The sequence below is a fragment of the Gopherus evgoodei genome, chromosome 5 (genome assembly GCF_007399415.2).
Source record: "Gopherus evgoodei ecotype Sinaloan lineage chromosome 5, rGopEvg1_v1.p, whole genome shotgun sequence".
NCBI lineage: Eukaryota > Metazoa > Chordata > Testudines > Testudinidae > Gopherus > Gopherus evgoodei.
In genome coordinates, this window is record NC_044326.1 from 55,017,608 (window position 1) to 55,035,329 (window position 17,722).

The 17,722-nt window shown below is 40.8% G+C and overlaps 1 protein-coding gene across 1 annotated transcript in view; it reads right to left on the reverse strand.

Annotated features, from left to right (window-relative positions):
* The window catches only part of DLC1 (DLC1 Rho GTPase activating protein), a 369,474-nt gene that overhangs the window by 200,700 nt on the left and 151,052 nt on the right, over positions 1-17,722 (reverse strand). The window contains exon 5 of the mRNA XM_030564195.1: positions 11,976-12,009. Coding sequence (XP_030420055.1) covers positions 11,976-12,009 — 34 coding nt within the window. The remainder of the gene's footprint in view (positions 1-11,975; positions 12,010-17,722) is intronic.

The following is a 17,722-nucleotide window of genomic DNA, read 5'->3' on the forward strand; positions in this document are numbered from 1 at the left end:
AAAGAGATCAGAAGCTGTGCAAAAAAAGGGGAAATGGTTCAGCATGGTGATGTTGACTCATCTCCTGGACTGGAAGGGTTAAAAGGACCTGCTGTGGGCATTGCACTAGCTGTCCTTTTTTCAGGAGGGTTGGGAAGGAATTTTTCCCTCACCACCAGATTGGCCTAGGTGGCATGGGGGGGTTTCACCTTCCCCACAGTGGGTTCAGGGAGGGCTTTGTGGACGTGAGGCATGAAGGGAATTACATAATGCATTGCAACATACATCCTAAGTGTGGGGTGGTTGTCCAGTGCAGGTACTCCACAGGTATGGACTTATCATGGGTTTGTACAATAGGGCCTCAACCTAGGTTGGATGATATGAGCACTACTATGCCAATAAATAAATAAAGCTGGTAATAATAGCTACTTACCCAAAATATTATAAGTAAAGTGCTATGTACAATACAGACCAATGTTTGGAAACTAACTTGTTTTTAAATTATTTTAAAATGATCATTAAATTGTTAAATAAAAATTTATCTAAAAATAAATGACAGTTTGCAGAAAACAACAGTCCTCTCACTTTTCCCATTTTTTGCTGGAACAGAAAATGCTTTAATTATGAGATTTTGAATGTGGTATCATTTAATTGATAGATAAGGCTTATTATGAGACATTTTTATGGTGGATCACTGCACAGTAAAATGTAAATTCTTATCCTTAGAATATGTTTAAAACACTCAGTTCAGTGTTAATGTATGTTTTTTTCACACCACACAGATCTCTTTGATAATAAATACCTTGTCATAACAAAAGTACGTATTGCATTAAAAACACACATTAGCTTTGACAGTGAAAGGACAGTTGAAAGATTTAGTGCAATGCCCAGCAGCTGTGAATTGCTCAGATACAGCTCTATACATCTTTATTCATATCAGGTGAACCCACCTTACCTATAATTATCCAATAATATATTAGGTTTTGTTTTGTTTTTTAAGAGGATGCATGTTACCTGCTGGAAAGCCAAGTATCCTACAAGTCAGCTATAATCCCCATACTAAAAATCTTTGTTAATTTATATCTAAGGTTGCTCCCATTATTCATATAATCCTTATATAAACAACATACAAAATATTACAATTACAAAACAGGTAAGTATTTACAAGTATGAAAATTACCAGTTAGAATGTGAACAGAATTATCTGCTCTTGTTTTGCTCAGAAGACAGGGCCTCTGATAACTCAGTTGGACTTCTCTTTGTTGCCATTTCTAGGGTTCATTGAAAATTATGAAAGAAGGAATAGGACAAATTAGCTACTTAGTGGCATCTGAAAAATAATATTAACATGTTGTGTGGCACTTGTTTTGAAAGCAGTAAGAATTAAATAAAAGTTTTAAAGGATTTTTTTTCGTATTGTTTATCCATATAGCAATGAACTAGTCTTTTCTATTTTGCTTTTGCAATAAACCTGAAATAATAAAAACCTCTAAACCAAATCAAACACTCTGGTTAAAACCAAACACCCTGGTTAAAAAAGACTGAACAAAGAAGGTGCAGAGATCATTACATAAAGTCTTATAGAAGTTACACTTAGGAAGGAGTTAAAACGGCAGACGGTGATGGGGTGGATAGTAGCTGGATAAATAATTCTGAAGAATTTGAAACTCAGAGATTCTGCTTTTTATCACATACATTGGGATTTACTTTAATATCACTTGATTCCTTTCGCAGAGTTTGTATTAAGGTTTTGTGGATGACTTTTGGATCTCTTTCCCATTTTCCTGATAGTCATACTAAGTTGTGAGATGTGACAGAACAAGAAAAACATTTCAATGCACAGTCAGACATGGTGTATGTTTTAAAATAATCTGTTGGCAAAATCCAGAAAGGTGAAGAAGTTCAATCAGGTAATGTACCTTACATCAAGGAGACAGATGATGTAAAACGTAGCCTCCATCCTACTGAAAATTTACACTTCTTTTTGGCTCTTTGATAGTTAAGTTACATCAATTTAAGCTCCTTCACACATTGGTAAAGTGGGTGCAAGCAGCTGTAAGGGAGTATGAGTATGAGTAAAGGAATGTAACTTACACATGACATCTGAATTTGACACATTCATATTTACTAGAGGACAGGTTCTCAACCTGGAACCTTTCTGGTTGTGAATGGTGCTGTTGATTTTGTTGACTTGAGATGACTAGCAGCACTAAGACTGAGTCACTGTTCACACTTTCCAGGAGCTGAAAACCAGCTGGTTGGGTTTTCTGCATTTTCAGAGTACCAAAGGGAGTGGCTTCTCCCCTGAATTTGGACTATTCCAGAGGATCAAGCAGAAAAGATGACTGTAATATTTTAGTTAGGAATGACTTATGAAGAATACATGACCATGGAATATTTTGCAGGAAAAGAAAACATTTGCAAGACTTCATGATTCTGTTGATGTCAAACTAACACAAAATTTAAGCACCTTCTACATTTTGGAGAAATTTTAATCCAGATCTGGATCTCAACTCTGTAATTTGGTTCTCAAAAGCTTATATGCTACTGAGGAATTGCTCATTAGTCAATATTCAAAGGGGTGAAATATAGAGCTGGCAAAATTTTTAGAATGATAGGTTTATTTGACGAAAGATGCAGTTTTGGTTGACCCAAAACTATTCACAAAATTTGAAACAAGTAATTTTGTCCATTCACAAAATGGCCAGTGACCGGCAGCCCAGAGCCCTTTGAATCCCCACCTGCGGCCGCTGATTGCCCCCTCCCCCGGACCCCTGCCCCAACTGCCCCCCAAGACCCCCACCCTCTATCTAAGCACCGCTGGTCCTTGTCCCCTGATACCCCTCTCCTGGGACTCCTGCCCCTAACTGCCCCCCAGGACTCCACCCCCCTATCTAAATGCAGCTGCTCCTTGTCCCCCGATTGCCCCCTCCCGAGACCCCTGCCCCTAACTGCCCCTTGGGACTCCAGACCCTATCTAAGCCTCCCTTCTCCTTGTCCTCAACTGTCCCCTCCTGAGACTCCCCCCAACTTCCCCCCCAGAACCCCAACCCCTACCTGTCCCCTGATAAACCCCTGGGACTCCCATGCGTAGCCAACTGCTGCCTGTCCCCTGACTGCCCCCCGAACCTCCGCCCCATCCAACCCCTCGTGCTCCCTGTCCCTTGACTGCCTCCTAGAACCCCCCTACCCCTTCTCCAGCCCCCAGCCCCCTTACCGTGCCACTCAGCCCAGCGTGTCTGGCTCCGGCAGCTCCAGACATGTTGTTGCCATGCTCCCCCGCGGAGCCCACAGCCCCCCTCCCCCCAGCACCTGCCTTCCAGATTTGAACACCTCAAAATTCAGGAGTGCTCAAGCTCAGTTTGGGCAGCTGTTACTTCATTTCTCCCAAATCAAATATACTGATCCACTGTAACTTGCTGTAGAAAAAGTAGGATAAAATTGAGCAAGAAATGCTTATTAGGACTGGAATTGCTATTTTCAACAGCCATTGCCTTTTTGTTTGTTTTAAAAGGAAGACAATGATATTGCATTGGGAAATTCCCCATAGAAAGAAAGAGTGGAACAAAAGAATAAAGGCACCTCAACTTTTCCTCATTTATGGAGGACAGTCTTATAATATGCATCCAGATATCCTCCATCACACAAGCTGAAAATTGTTCCACTTTACTGCAGCTCTGTAACCATATGGGAATCAATCCTGTCTGTGTTTTGTGCACATCCAAAATTCCTTCTGAATGACCCGCCCTGGGAGCGAGCTACCAGTGACCCAGGGCTGGGGCGGCAGGAGGTATGGGAGTGGGGCACTGGTGGGGGGGAGCCCAGGGCTGGGGCAGCAGCGGGGTGGGGGAAGGGCACTGGTGGGAAGGAAAGGGGGAAGCCCAGCGCTGGGGCGGCAGGGGGTGTGTGTGTGGGTGGGTGTGGGGAGAGCCCAGGACTGAGGCAGCAGGGAGGTACAGGGGGAAGCCCAGGGCTGGGACTGGGGGCAGCCAAATTTTTTTTTGCTTGGGGCAGCAAAAAACCTAAAGTCAGCCTTGCCAGGTTCCCCCAGCCGCCGGAGCCCTGAACCCTTTAATTTGACCCTGAGGACTCCCAGCCACCTCTTCACCTGGGAGCCCCTGCTTGATTTAAAATAAAGTATCACCTCCCCACCCCCAACCTTCCTTATTGGCCCACAGCTGTTTTGGTGAGGTGGTGCTGGGGAAGGAGGGTTTGTTTCCACAGGGCTGGGCGGCCCTGGGGCGGGGTGTTTCTGTGGGGCCAGGAGGTTTTGGCCCTCAGCTGTTTTCTTTGGAGCAATGTGGCCCTCGCCGCTTTACGAGTTGTGCAGGCCTGCCCTTCAGCCTAGTGGTTAGGGCACTCGCATTGGATTTAGGAGTTTCTCTCTCAGAATGAACACAGTATGGAAAGCATGCACAGTAATTATTCACAGAAGCAACTATGGCAGCTAACAATTAACACTGCTAAAAAATATCCAAATTCATCTACTATGAAAAGCTTCCACAAACAATGGTATCAATTATTTCACATGCTTTAAAAAAGTGTTGTCAGGAACCTTACCATGAAACGCCAGCCTCTAGCAACTAGAGGCATCACAAACCTTCTTTCCAGTAATGAGATTACATAAATGTCAGTAGAACAGTGAAATGTAAAATATGTCCATTAGTATTTATTGATCTTTGGCAGTCATCCATACAAAATTTCAAACAGCATTGCTGGAAATGTTTTTTAGAATGAGAATCTGGAAGATGCTCACTTGACATTTTTATCTGGAAAACAAACACTAACTAAAATAATATTGTTGGGGAAAGACTAATGTGCTATCAATTGTAAATGAAAGATTATCTGATAGCCAAGAACTAACCGGTACCTCAAATCAAGTTGCCACAAGAGCAACTGCTACTGTACAACTGTTCTGCTAGAAATAGATATGAAATGAAGAAAGAACTGGTTGAACTTATGCAGTATATTCTATAGTGCCAGAAAGAGCATGTCATATAGCCTGCACATTACTACTATGTAAAAATTTTCCTCTGACTGGGATACTGATTTGTTACTAGTAAGTTAACATGTTTTGCTTGAATTTCTGCATATCTGCAAAGCAATGCAATTCAGTCAGCAAGACCCAATTTTTCATGCAGCAGTTTGATTCAAGTTTCAGAATGGCTATGTGATGACACAACTTAAATGACTTAAAAAAAGTTTGCCAGCTAACAGGTCTTATACAAATAAATTGCAGACTCTGTGCATTTTTGAAGCCATATGTATTAAAAACTCAACCTATTTTCTGCAATGAACTTGGAATTCTTGCCCATGTCCAGCCTAAGTGGGTAATAAGATTTTCTGACTCTTGAACACATCTGTAAAGACAGTACAGTGTATTTTGTTTTTCAGTTAGAGCTCCGATTAGAACAGAATTAAAGAGCTCTCCCCAGCACGCCAGGCAGTTGGGCTTTTGTGTGTCTTGTTTGCTGACAGAAGAACCTGTTGCTACTGAATTTTAAAGTTCTTCCTGTTAAGAACTCTCACATACAGTCTTGACCCATCTTGTCATCACTCAATCACTTTATATTCTGCAGCTCATCTCACCATGTGGCAGCCCATTGAAGATCCTCAGCTGCCTGACACTGCTGATTAGAGTCTGAGAGGGGAAATGCCCTGCAGTTAAGGTCTCTTTTATCATCTCTGTATTTTTCCTACTTACAGATCAAAGGCTACCAGGGAAATTAACACCCCAGAACACTGAGTCTGTGCTTCATTACACAGTGTATTTACTAAAAGGCTAAAACAGATACAGACACAGGAAAACTTGGTCATTTTTTCCAAATTCTGCCATGTCTGCCGCAAGAAATCGTTTGATTGCTACATTCTATTGTAATATTACCAGTATTGCATTTGGGGAACACTCAAAGACTTTCTATTGACCAGAAATTTCAAAGGTAGCATGTGTTTCAGATAGGAATATATATATATATATTTTCTTGCCCTTAGAAGCAAAATTATTCCAATGTAGACAAGAGTGGGCTATGGAACATCATGTATTTGAGAAACATAAAAAGCCAGACTCAGGTACATTTACTTATGCTGAATACTACCCCCACAAGAAACCCTGTGAATAAAAGTTGGTCCAAAAATTTGCACTCTGTAGCATTTTTTAGTATTTCAAGTACGATGAAATATTTTGGTAGCACCAATAACACCGTGAACAGTCTATTCACTCTGGCTATTTTAGTTATGAATAATTAAAACCAGAGATGGATCCAAGCAGCAAAATATGGATGTGGTTTTCAAAGCCCAGTTTCCTCAGTGTTTGGATTGATCTAAGCACATACCTAATTACAAAAATAGTCTGTTTACATAATAGAGTGCAGCTTATACCCAGGTCACTAACTGTAAGTTAAGGTTGCTAATTGTACATTGAGTTTAAATACTATCTGACAGCTACTATATGTACAGGAAAAATTGATTATTAAAACAGTGAATATTATGGAGTTTCATCAGGTAAATTCATGAGCAAATCAATATTTATTAAAGCTAGACTGGATCTGGCCCTGATTAAGGGATAGTACATTACCTCAGGAGGAGCTTGCACCTCAAGGAAGTAATCTGCTCCACTCCTTTCCCAGATTACTTTGCCGGTCTTATTGGCTTTGTTCTATTGGTTGCCATGCTATAGGTCCAGAGTCAAGATTCTCCTAGTCCTGACCCAATATAGTAGGGATAAAGTGGGGTATCAGGCACATAGCTCCTGCTTTCCCCTCCATGTGTGAGCCAAGATATGAGGCGGCTGCGCAGGAAATATCATATCATCGTTTTTTTTCTCTGTTTGGGTGTCTTAGACCTAGGCACGATCTAGCCCTTGATGTTAACTTCAGCTTTAAAACCTTTAATTTAAAACCCTATCCCCGTTGATAGAAATGTCAACATGATCAATGGAATCAATCAGAATTCATGGTGCTCTCAAAGCATGCCGGGCAAGGGCCGTTCTGACCAGCAGGCAGGCAGGCTGCACATTTATAGTATACTGCTACAGTGACCCCACAATTAAAAGGCTTTCTTCACTCTCCCCTGCAAAAACTTTTAACCACTTAAGCCTTCTTGAAGTTGACAAAAGTAATAATGTTTTCCGATTATATTTCAACTAGGCTTTAAAACGAACAAACAAACAAAAAACAAACCACACCACCACAAACCTACCTGACAGTTTCTCCTCTATATAGACTGAGCCCTTCTCCTAGCTGGCAAAAATACAAAATGGACAAAATATTTAATGAAATAAGTAAAACTGTGCATAAGCACATATAATTAGTGATGTGTGAACCTCCAAAGATTTGACAATTTAGTTCAGTAAGGCGCCTGAAAGAACTAATTCTCTGGCATCTTTATAATAGGAAGCCTTGGGAAAACAATTTTTTTAAAATTAGATTTCCACATTTCTGAACCAGAAAACCTGAAAGAACAGCCTCACTCTGTATTTCTTTATTTCCCTTTTCAGTCCTGAATGAAACCAGGTAGTGAAAAGTTGGGAAAAAAAGGGAACAAATGCAATTTATTATTATAATAAACTTTTCAGAATGTCAAAAGTGGTTTGGTTTGAGCTTTTGAGTGAAATTTCAAGTTAGTTTTTATTTTACTGGAACCTGTTTACCCTGTATACTGCAATTTTCCTAACATCCTAACACAAGGATACCTATGTAGTTTTTTTCTATAATATATTTACAATTTTGGTTTGTTTGTAGCAAAATAAACAAAAGCAGTTTTGTTAATTAATGGAATGAGTAACTGAACTTCAAAGGCTTTTTTATTTTATTTGTAATGTTTAATTGTAAACATGTAGACAGTTTATACTAAGTGGTATAAAAAGCTTTAAGAACATTATTTTTGAGAGCCTGCCTAATTCACTCATGGCTTTATCTCCTGTGATTTATGTGTAACACTGCAGTTCTGTGTGGGTTATTGGCAGCAGGGATAGACCTGTAATCTCTGGATCTTAAAGCATGAACTTCTATTCCCTGAGCTAAAAGAGATAGCTCCACTGGATAAAGATGAGGCCCAATCACCATTAGAGGCATACAGAGTGCCACATTGAGTGGAGGGTAGGTTACATATAATTCGCTCCCAAATACATGCCCATTGCAGCTGCTAACAAAACAAGCACAATCTGCAAACTAGCTGAAAACAAGGTGAGCACTTCTCCATGCACAAACACTCCTCTGTTTGATCAAGTTGGTGTTTTGCATGTGTGCTGGGGACCCATGTATTTCTGGTAGCCAAAAGTTAATCGGTCACATTTGGACATTTGGCCCTGAGTGACAAGAAAGTGCTTTTGTTTGTAAAAATAAATAATAAAAAAGAGAAACCCAGTATAATATGCTTAAACTCTAATCTGAGAGTTTAAGCAAAAGGGGAGAGAGGAAATTATGTATTTTAAACACGTGTGTGTGAGCTACATGCCTCTACAGACTAATTATGGGCTGAAAAGTCTTTCACCTCATGTCTAGCCCAGGTTAACAGTGAGAGAAAACATGGTCTTTTGGCTGAAGAATAAGATGGGAAGTCAGAAGATCCGTGATTTTATTTCTGGCTCTACAGCAAACTATCTGTGACCCTGGACCAGGGACGGCTCTAGGAATTTTGCCGCCCCAAGCACGGCAGGCAGGCTGCCTTTGGCGGCTTGGCTGCGGAGGGTCCACGTGCCTGCGGGAGGTCCTCTGAAGCCACGGGACCAATGGACCCTCTGCAGGCACGCCTGTGGGAGGTCCTCTGAAGCTGTGGGACCAGTGGACTCTCTGCAGGCAAGCCGCCGAAGGCAGCCTGCCTGCCGCCCTCGCAGCGACTGGCATGGCGCCCCTCACGGCTTGCAGCCCCAAGCACCTGCTTGGTGTGCTGGGGCCTGGAGCTGCCCCTGCCCTGGACAACTCTCACTGTGCCTCTGTTTCTCCACATAATAAATTGGGATGATATTGCCTCACTATATGAAGGTTGTGAGGATTAATTCAAGTTTTTAAAGAGATTTGACTGCCTTATACAGGAGTTGCTATATGGTCTATGGTTAAAATATTGTGAATAGCGAACAAAAAAGTCATTACTATCTGATAACTGCTAGATAGATGGTTGAAATTAGAGATCTCTTATGTTACTAAAAGATAAATGTCCACCATTCCAGTTGTCAGTTTGTATGTTAGGACATTACCTAGCGGATGCAGCCACTCTATTGGAAGAGAGCATCACCTCTCTTACCATTTTCTCCACTGTCCTGTGCCCTTCCACACCTTCCTCTCAGTGTCCCCCCTTCCTTCCCTTTAGTGAAACTCCTACATAAACCCACCAAACAGTGGAATTAACATGACATTTGCCGCCACCACCACCTCATTGCTCACTTTGCTTGTGTGTTGTACCTCTTTCATCCCAAGTTTGTTTTATCTATTTAGATTATAAAAACTCTTCATGGCAGGGAAGAGCTTAATTTGTGCTGGGATTTGCTGGGGCTCAGCCAGCAACAATTTTCCCCTCTTCTGTCAGTAGCATTTAGTGTATGAGGTCATGTTGCGTGGAGGACATCATTTTATTCTAGGACTAGTATTATCATTCTTGCTTGAGCCCTGGCCCCTCTTTCTTTACAAATTAAGCACTGGGACAGGGACTGTCTTTTTGCTTTGCATTTGTAGAGCACCCAGCACAGTGGTCATGGCTCAGTTGTGTTCTGAGGGGCTGGAGCCTTCTCAATTGCCATGATGTTGTCCGTCACTGGCTGGAAAAGAAGGGCATATCTAACTCAGTTTCAGTCTTTTCTCTGAGGGCATAAGGAATTGATCTTGCTTTAAAGTATTTTGGTTTGACACCATCTTGGATATAAATCCTGGCTGTTAAACCTTCCAAAGTCTTAAATCCTTCTTTAAAAATGACTGGGTGAGCATCCAAGACTTCTTGGAGTGCTGGAGTTTTGCTAGAGTCTCCTCCAAAAATTTCCTACATTTCAGTTTTGTAACTGATCTTTTGCTAGCAGATTTTGCCTTTGTCCCCAGATTCCCAGAACCAGTAACTTTTTATTTTCTTTCCTTTTTTGGCTTTTATATTTTATGGGGCTTAGCACTGATGCACAGTGGAAACATTGCTCCAGAGCCTGGAGTCCCTTCCAGCTTTCTTTGCATTTTCTTTATTGAATCTGTATGATTTGCTCTAAGTGCAAATGTTGTAGTTTCTCACTGCTGCTTCTATTGTTGTTCCGCTTTCTACTGCTTTGAGCCAGGGTAAACTCTCCCCTGCCAGGAATTTTCTGTGAATTCTCTCTCGTTAGTAATGCCATAAACAAATCTGTCCCACAGCATATCCTCTAGGACATTTCTGAATGAACAATATTCTGTTAATCTTTTTAGCTCTGTCATATATACAGGTACACTTTCACCTGGCCTCTGCATTCTACTAGGAAACTTGAAACATTCCACAATAATGTTTGACTTTGATGTGCAGTGCTCTGTTAACCTATTTTGCAGGTGTTCTAAACTTGTGGTGTCTGAGGTTCTAACAAACTCCTTAAGAGAGAAAGTAGGTTTTATTGCCACGGACACTGAGGAAAATTGCTTTCTTTTTGTCCATTATCTATAATCTCATTTGCAAGAAAACAGTACCCAATCTTTCCATACATTCCTGCATTAAACTGCAAGTTTCCCATACATTGCCATTCTTATTTTCTTTCTTGTCACCAGTTTTGTAAGGGCCACTCAGTGCACAAGGAACACATTCTACTTACAATACTGAAGACTGGGAATGTGCTGCTTTATTCAACCATATACAAACACAGCTGGGGGGAAAACACACACTAATTAAAAGAGCAAGTAAGGGAGGGATGGAGCATGACTCCAACAACTCATAATACTCTGTAACCTCTTGATGACCACTTTAACAGTAACACCACCATCACCACCAGAAAAGAAGAAGTCCTCTTGCAAATTTTACAAGTTATGGTCTTGTTAAATATTGGACATGGTTTTGGGAATTACTGTGAACTTTACCAGCTAAAATTGCTAGTGACATCCTGGAAAACTAGCTGCTTTAACATAGCTTTTCTTTCTGAGCATTGCTTAACCAACAAGCTAAACAACAAAAAGAATCTCCTTTCCCCTCTGCCCCAAAAAACAAACAAACCCACCTGTCCTGAAAATGTCACAAATATCAGAAACCAAACTCCAAGTGGTGTCTAAACATTCCTATGAATATTTGAAAGTCATTTTAATGCTATAGTTAATGGGTGTCAACACAAATTATCAGTAAAAAGAAGTACAAAAGATACCCACATAAATTGTATTTTGAGTTAAATGTCAAGAGGTTTTTGAGGGTGCAAAATACTCTACCATTTACGGCAACAATACAGCCAATTCACAACATCTGGGCACTACTATGACCACTTCTAATACTGCCACATAATCAAATCAGAATAGTGATGGCATTCGGATAGCATAAATACCACAAACTGATACAAAAGTAGTTCCTTAATATTGTAGAGGTGCTTAACTGTTTTTGCACAAGGAACATCTACAATAAAACACTCCAGAAGACCATAATTCCCTGTTATACACTATTAAGACAGCAAAGTTCCAGTCAATGGGATAAATCCTGCTTTCCTAGCTCAGGTGAACAGTCCCGTTGTCTTCAGTATTTGTTTATCAAGACTTCAAATACATCACAATAGCTTTTAACAACAAGTAGAAAGTTAGCACCTGGAATACAAAGGAGAAATGTAGGTTCATTTGGTGCTGTGTAGAATACTTTCAGACCACTCTGCTAGTGTCATTGACACTACGTGATTCTTGCCCAAAAAGAGACAGTTCTAGTTCAGGACGCAAAGAGTGATATTTGCACAGAGATTTGTCAGGTCTATAATCTTGAACATTCCAAAGTAAGCCTAGTTTATGCCTGCCTTTTGCCACTGGGATAAGAAGCTAATATTCCAGGAAACTAATACAAGAAGAAGAGAAAACAAGTAAATGTTTACTCACCAGCCTTCTCCTTTTCTGAAATGACTGGCATAGCCTAAAAAAAATTAAAAAGATTGCATTTAAGAAAAGGTAACAATATTATTATTGATTTATCTTGATTGTGATAGTGTCCAAAGGCTCTGAATGGAACTCAGGTCTCTGTGTTGTAAGAACTCTACAATCACATGTGAAGACATAATCCCTGCTTCAAATGGCTTATGCTGTCATGTGTGGGGGTGGGGGGGAAGAAGCAGCAACAAATGAGTGGAGAACAAATATAAAGGGAGAATGAAAGTAATGATGATGAAACCAAGTAGGTGAGGTAATATCTTTTTACAGTAGAACCTCAGACTTATGAACCCCAGAGTTACAAACCAACCAGTCAACTACACACCTCATTTGGAACTGGAAGGACACAATAAGGCAGCAGCAGAGACCAAAAATACCCAACAACCCCCAACCTTCCCCCACCCCAAATACAATGCAGTACTATGTTAAACATAAAGTAATAAAAAAAAAGGGGAAATTAAAAAAATATTTGACAAGGGGTAAGGAAACTGTTTTTGCGCTTCTTTCATTTAAATTAAGACATTTAAAAGCAGCATTTTTCTTCTGCATAGTAAAGTTTCAAAACTGTATTAAGTCAATTTTCTGTTATAAACTTTTGAAAGAACAACCATAACATTTTGTTGAGAGTTATGAACATTTCAGAGTTACGAACAACCTCCATTCTTGAGGTGTTTTTAACTCCGAGGTTCTACTGTATTAGACCAACTTCTATTGATGATATAGACAAGCTTTCGAGTTTACACAGAGCTATTCTTCAGGTTTGGGAAAGGTTACCCAGTCTTTCGCTATAACAGTTCAGTACATGAGGAAGAATGGTTAAATTCTGTATTTCCCCTTTTGAGTCACTCCCTATCAGATTCTGTTTTTGTGTCCTCAGCTCTGCTGGACTGTGAAATGTTTGGGTTAGAACTAAATGAGAATAAACCATAACACCTACTCCAATTATTTAATTCTTATTCACTGTACAACTGTTCTTGATCATAAAGTCATAGAAGTTGGACAAGATGTGCCATCCCCTTGCTAGTATATGATTGTTCCTTCCAATATTTTTTCAGTCACAATTTATATTATAGGTACCTTTATAAATAATTGAGAGGCAATGTGGTTCAGTGGATAGGGCACTGGATTGGAAGCCAGAAGATCTGAGTGTTACTAACCGGCTTTGGACAAATGACTGCCTGTCCTGGTGCCTCTGTTTCCCCTCCTACTCTCTGTTGTCCCATCTGTTTAAAACAGTAAGCTCTTCACAGCAGGGAGTCTCTCACACTATGGCTGTAAAGCATCTAATACAATGGGGCCTTGATCTTGGTTGGGGCCTCCAGTCACTACTCTAATAAACAATTTCTAAAAACAATTTACAAGGGGTTAATAGATGTTATAATAATTTTACAGAGATAAGAGGTGAAACCCTGGCCCCACTGACATCAGTAGCAAAACTCTCATTGACTTCAATTGGGCCAGGGTTCCACCCATAGAGTGTGATGATTTTAAGCACATCAGCAGAAGATGCTGTAAATGGTTGTAAGCCATGGTTACAGATAATCAATTGTTAGCATAGAGTCCAATGGGTTAATCAAATATTAAAATGTTAATTAATCATTTAGAATCCTTCAAACATTCTTTATAAGAGAACCCTTAATATAAACTGTTATATTTAGTGTTTTTTACAGTTTACTTTTACATGTTCCAAGCAATGGGAATCCACCAATTGTCTTTTGTTTTATTATTAATTATTTGTATTAGTTGGCACCTAAGAAACAGTCAAGGTTCATGCCCCCATCGTGCTAGATGTTGTACAGACACATAAAGAGGACAGTCTCTGCTTCAGAGAGCTTATAAACTACATTGCAAATTATAGTACTGCATCTGAGTGCAATATTCCTCATATTTTTTAGTTACATCCAGGGATCCAGAATGTATGATAAGGCACACTTTAAACATTCCTGTATATTGTACCTAAATCAATATATATCACATGGGATGCTTCATGTAAATAAAAGGCACACATAGGCTGGGGGAGTGGTGGAAGGAGGAAGTAACATTTATCTTCCTTTGTAAGACTATTCTATGGTTGAAAAGATCTCACCTTAGGATGTATTTCTTCTATTCAGAATTTTCCATTTCTTAATTATGATAAGTCTCTGTACCACCCTAAACAATTCTTGGTGTTTACATCCTTCAGATATTTGTTTACAGTTATTACATCCCCCTTTTTCTGTAACATTGAACTTTCCATTTTAATCCACTACTCCAGTGTTCCTTCTAATTTCTGTATGTGTGTGAAGAATGAACTTCTGCCAGAGTTCAAATTTAAAGACTATGAGCATACTCTTGTCTACTTCCACCCTCCATACATATTAAGGCAAGGAGAGGCCATTATGAACATCTGGTTTGATCTCCGGTATAACCCAGGCAATAGAATTTCACCAACTGCTTCCTGTATTAAACTTATAAGTTCTGGTTGAACTACAGCATACCTTTCAGAAAGGCATCCAGCCATTATTTAAAGACCCCCACCCTCCCTTCATTAATTTCATTCTCTGGATTCATCGTCACTTTTTCTCTGACAGGGAGAATGAGCAAGGAGTGGAAGGAGAGAACATGTGGTAGAGAGGAAGGGATGATGAATAGGTAAGGACCTTCCTTTTCAGTTGTTTTTTTTTAAAAATCCCAGGAATTTATCAGTGTTTATTGAAAAAAAAAAAGTAAAAACAGGTGAAAAATCATAAAAACAGAAAATGAAGGGCAGCAGGCCTGGGTAGGGTTGCCAACTTTCTAATTGCAGAAAACCAAACGCCCTTGCCCAGCTTCTGCCCTTCTCCTTTTATGAGGTCCCGCTTCTGCTTGCTCCATCCTCCCTCCCTCCGTCAGTCACTCTCCCCCACCCTCCCTCACTTGCTCATTTTCTTTGGGCTGGGGCAGAGGGTTGGGGTGTGGGAGGGGACGCAAGTTGTGAGCTCCAGGAGGGACTTTGTGTGCAGGAGGGGGCTGAGGGCTGGGACAGGGGCATGGAAGTGGGTGAGGGCTCTGGCTGGAGCTGTGCACTCTGGAGTGGGGCTAGGGATGAAGGGTTTGGGGTGCAGGAGGTGGTTCAGGGTGCAGGTTCTGGCCAGGCAGTGCTTACCTCAGGCAGATTCCAGAAGCAGCTAGCATATCAGGCTCCTAGGCTGAGAGGCTACAGGACCCTATGCGCTGCCTGCGCCCACAGGCACTGCCCCCAATTCCCAGCCAATGGGAGCTGCAGAGCCAGCGCTTAGGGTGGGGGCAGCGCATGGCGCTTCTTAGCCCACCCCTCCACCTAGGGGCAGGCCTGTTTCTCTGGAGCTGCACGGAGCCAGGTAAGGAGCCTCCCAGTCCCATACCAACCAGACTTTTAACAGCCCAGTCAATAGTGCTGACCACAGTCACCAAGGTCCATTTTTGACCAGGTGTTCCAGTTGAAAACTGGCACCTGGCAACCCTAGACCTGGGTGCTGAAGGGGGTAGTCATGATATAACAGTCAGGTAGTCTCATCTGTCGGGAGACAGCTTCCTGCCTGTTTTGCTCCCCCACTGCGCAGAGGAAGTGGAGGAAGCTGCTCTGAAGGGCTGGGGCAGTAGGACCAATACTCACAGGGTGCAATTTTAAGCTCCTCTTTTGCAGAGTCCCTGACAGCAAGCAAAGCCTCTCAGGGCTTTCTGCCTGGGGAGCTGGTTCCTTCCATTTTATCAAGGCTCACTGCAAGGGCTCACTCTACCTCTTTTTTTCCTTTCCCTCTCCCTCTCCTGGCCTATTGCCTTCCCTTCTCAGGAGAGGATCCCAGGGCCTGATCTTCCCCTTGGCTTTATGCATCCCTGGTAGGACTCCCCCACACTTCTAAACCCTTTTTTTATGATGATCCAGCTCCTTCCAGCTGGGCCTGATAACTAATTGATTCACCACTCCCTCCAGGTCTATGGAGGTGAGCTAATTGAGTCCTGAGGCACCTGATAACCCTTTTGCTGCCAGTGTGGAGTGTACACTCCCCAGGTGCCTAACACCTAACCTGTTTCGGTGCTTCTGAAAATCCCACTAGAGACTAGTCTGCAACTTTTCATGCCAAATACCTTGAAAAATCTGACTCTGTGCATCAAATTTTTAGAATTGGTAGATTTCAATCTCTCCCACCTGTTTTCCCCCCCCTCCCTACAATGAAAGAGAAAAACTAATTTTCCTTATTTTTCAACTCCCAATTGGATTCTTAACATGAATGAACTAGTAAAAACAGAGAAAATATTCTCTCTGAATTTGTTAGCTAAACTTAAACCAAAAGTAATTAATGCTAAAACTTTTCTGCACAACAGAAAGTGGAAGTACTTCTGTTTGAAAAAATGTACATGCCAGAATTCAGTCCATTGTAAAGACTGAAAATAACAGTGATATTTAATGCAATACCTGACATTGTGTCATATTTATAACGCTAGAACTCACCTTAAAAGTTAAAAATGTTTTCCCCCCAATTCTGAATGAAAAAAGATGCAACCTTTAACTCACTAAACTCTGAGGAGGGCTAGTTGATACAACATTTTTATTTATTTAAATGATTTTAATAGATTATAGTAAGATTGGGCCTTAAAATAGGTTGTCATAATTTCAAATTATTTTTAAATAGGTTACATTTTAAAAAGAAAAAATTTAATTTAAATGTAAGAATCCAATTTAAAAAAGCATTGATTTTTATCCACCCTGTTATCGAGTTTGGCCCATATTTATGAAGTACTTTGAAATTCTTCTGAATGAAAAGCACTAAATGTCGTGTAGTTCTACTGCCTTGAGATTCTTTGCTTTTTATTCTTGATTGATAAGGAAATAAAATGATGAGAGAATTCCATCATGTTTCTACCTCTCTTACTAAGGGCCTGTCTTCACTAGCACTGTTAAAGCACTGTAGTCACGGCACAGTGCTGGGAGAGAGAGCTCTCCCAGCGCTGTAAAAAAACCACCTCCGTGAAGGAAATAGCTACAAGCGCTGGAAGCGCGGCTGAAACGTGCAGCGCCCAGGGAGGCATTTTTTCACACCCCTGAGTGAGAAAGTTGCAGTGCTGTAAAGTGCCAGTGTAGACAAGCCCTAATAGAGGACAAAACACCATGTAAGCATAGTGTTATCTCCCTAAAAAGTAAAATGATACAAACAGTGAGCAAATCCAGCAATTTCTCAGACAATTCTACTAAGGTGGAGCTTTTTGTTAACAAAGCTACATATGCTGCTGACATGCTGCACAGTGGGCTAACATGACTTATTGTTACTTAGGAGGAATGCTCGCACCTCAATGCAGTTTTGAATTCACTGGTGACTTTCTTCAATGATTTCCATATGTCATAAATGAACTGCATTCCCAGGAAGTGATTTAACATTTCTGGCACAAGACCAATTAAATGGGATTTTCCTGATAGTCCAGATGGGTCCACTGTAATGTCACATTATTCCTAACTTCTCACTCCTCATGGAACAAAGGAACTCCACTAATAATTTCCACACAATCGAGTAACATCTTTCCCCTCCCCCCCTCCCAAACTTCCAAGACTCTTGTTCACCTCACTATTTGGTCTGAGCATCAGGATCCAAACAAAAATTCCCAGCCACTTAAAATAGTCACTTTATCATTTTGTTAATATATCTTACAAGAACAGTAAGAACAGAAGGACTGCTTTAGAAATGTAACCAGGGAATTAAAAGAAT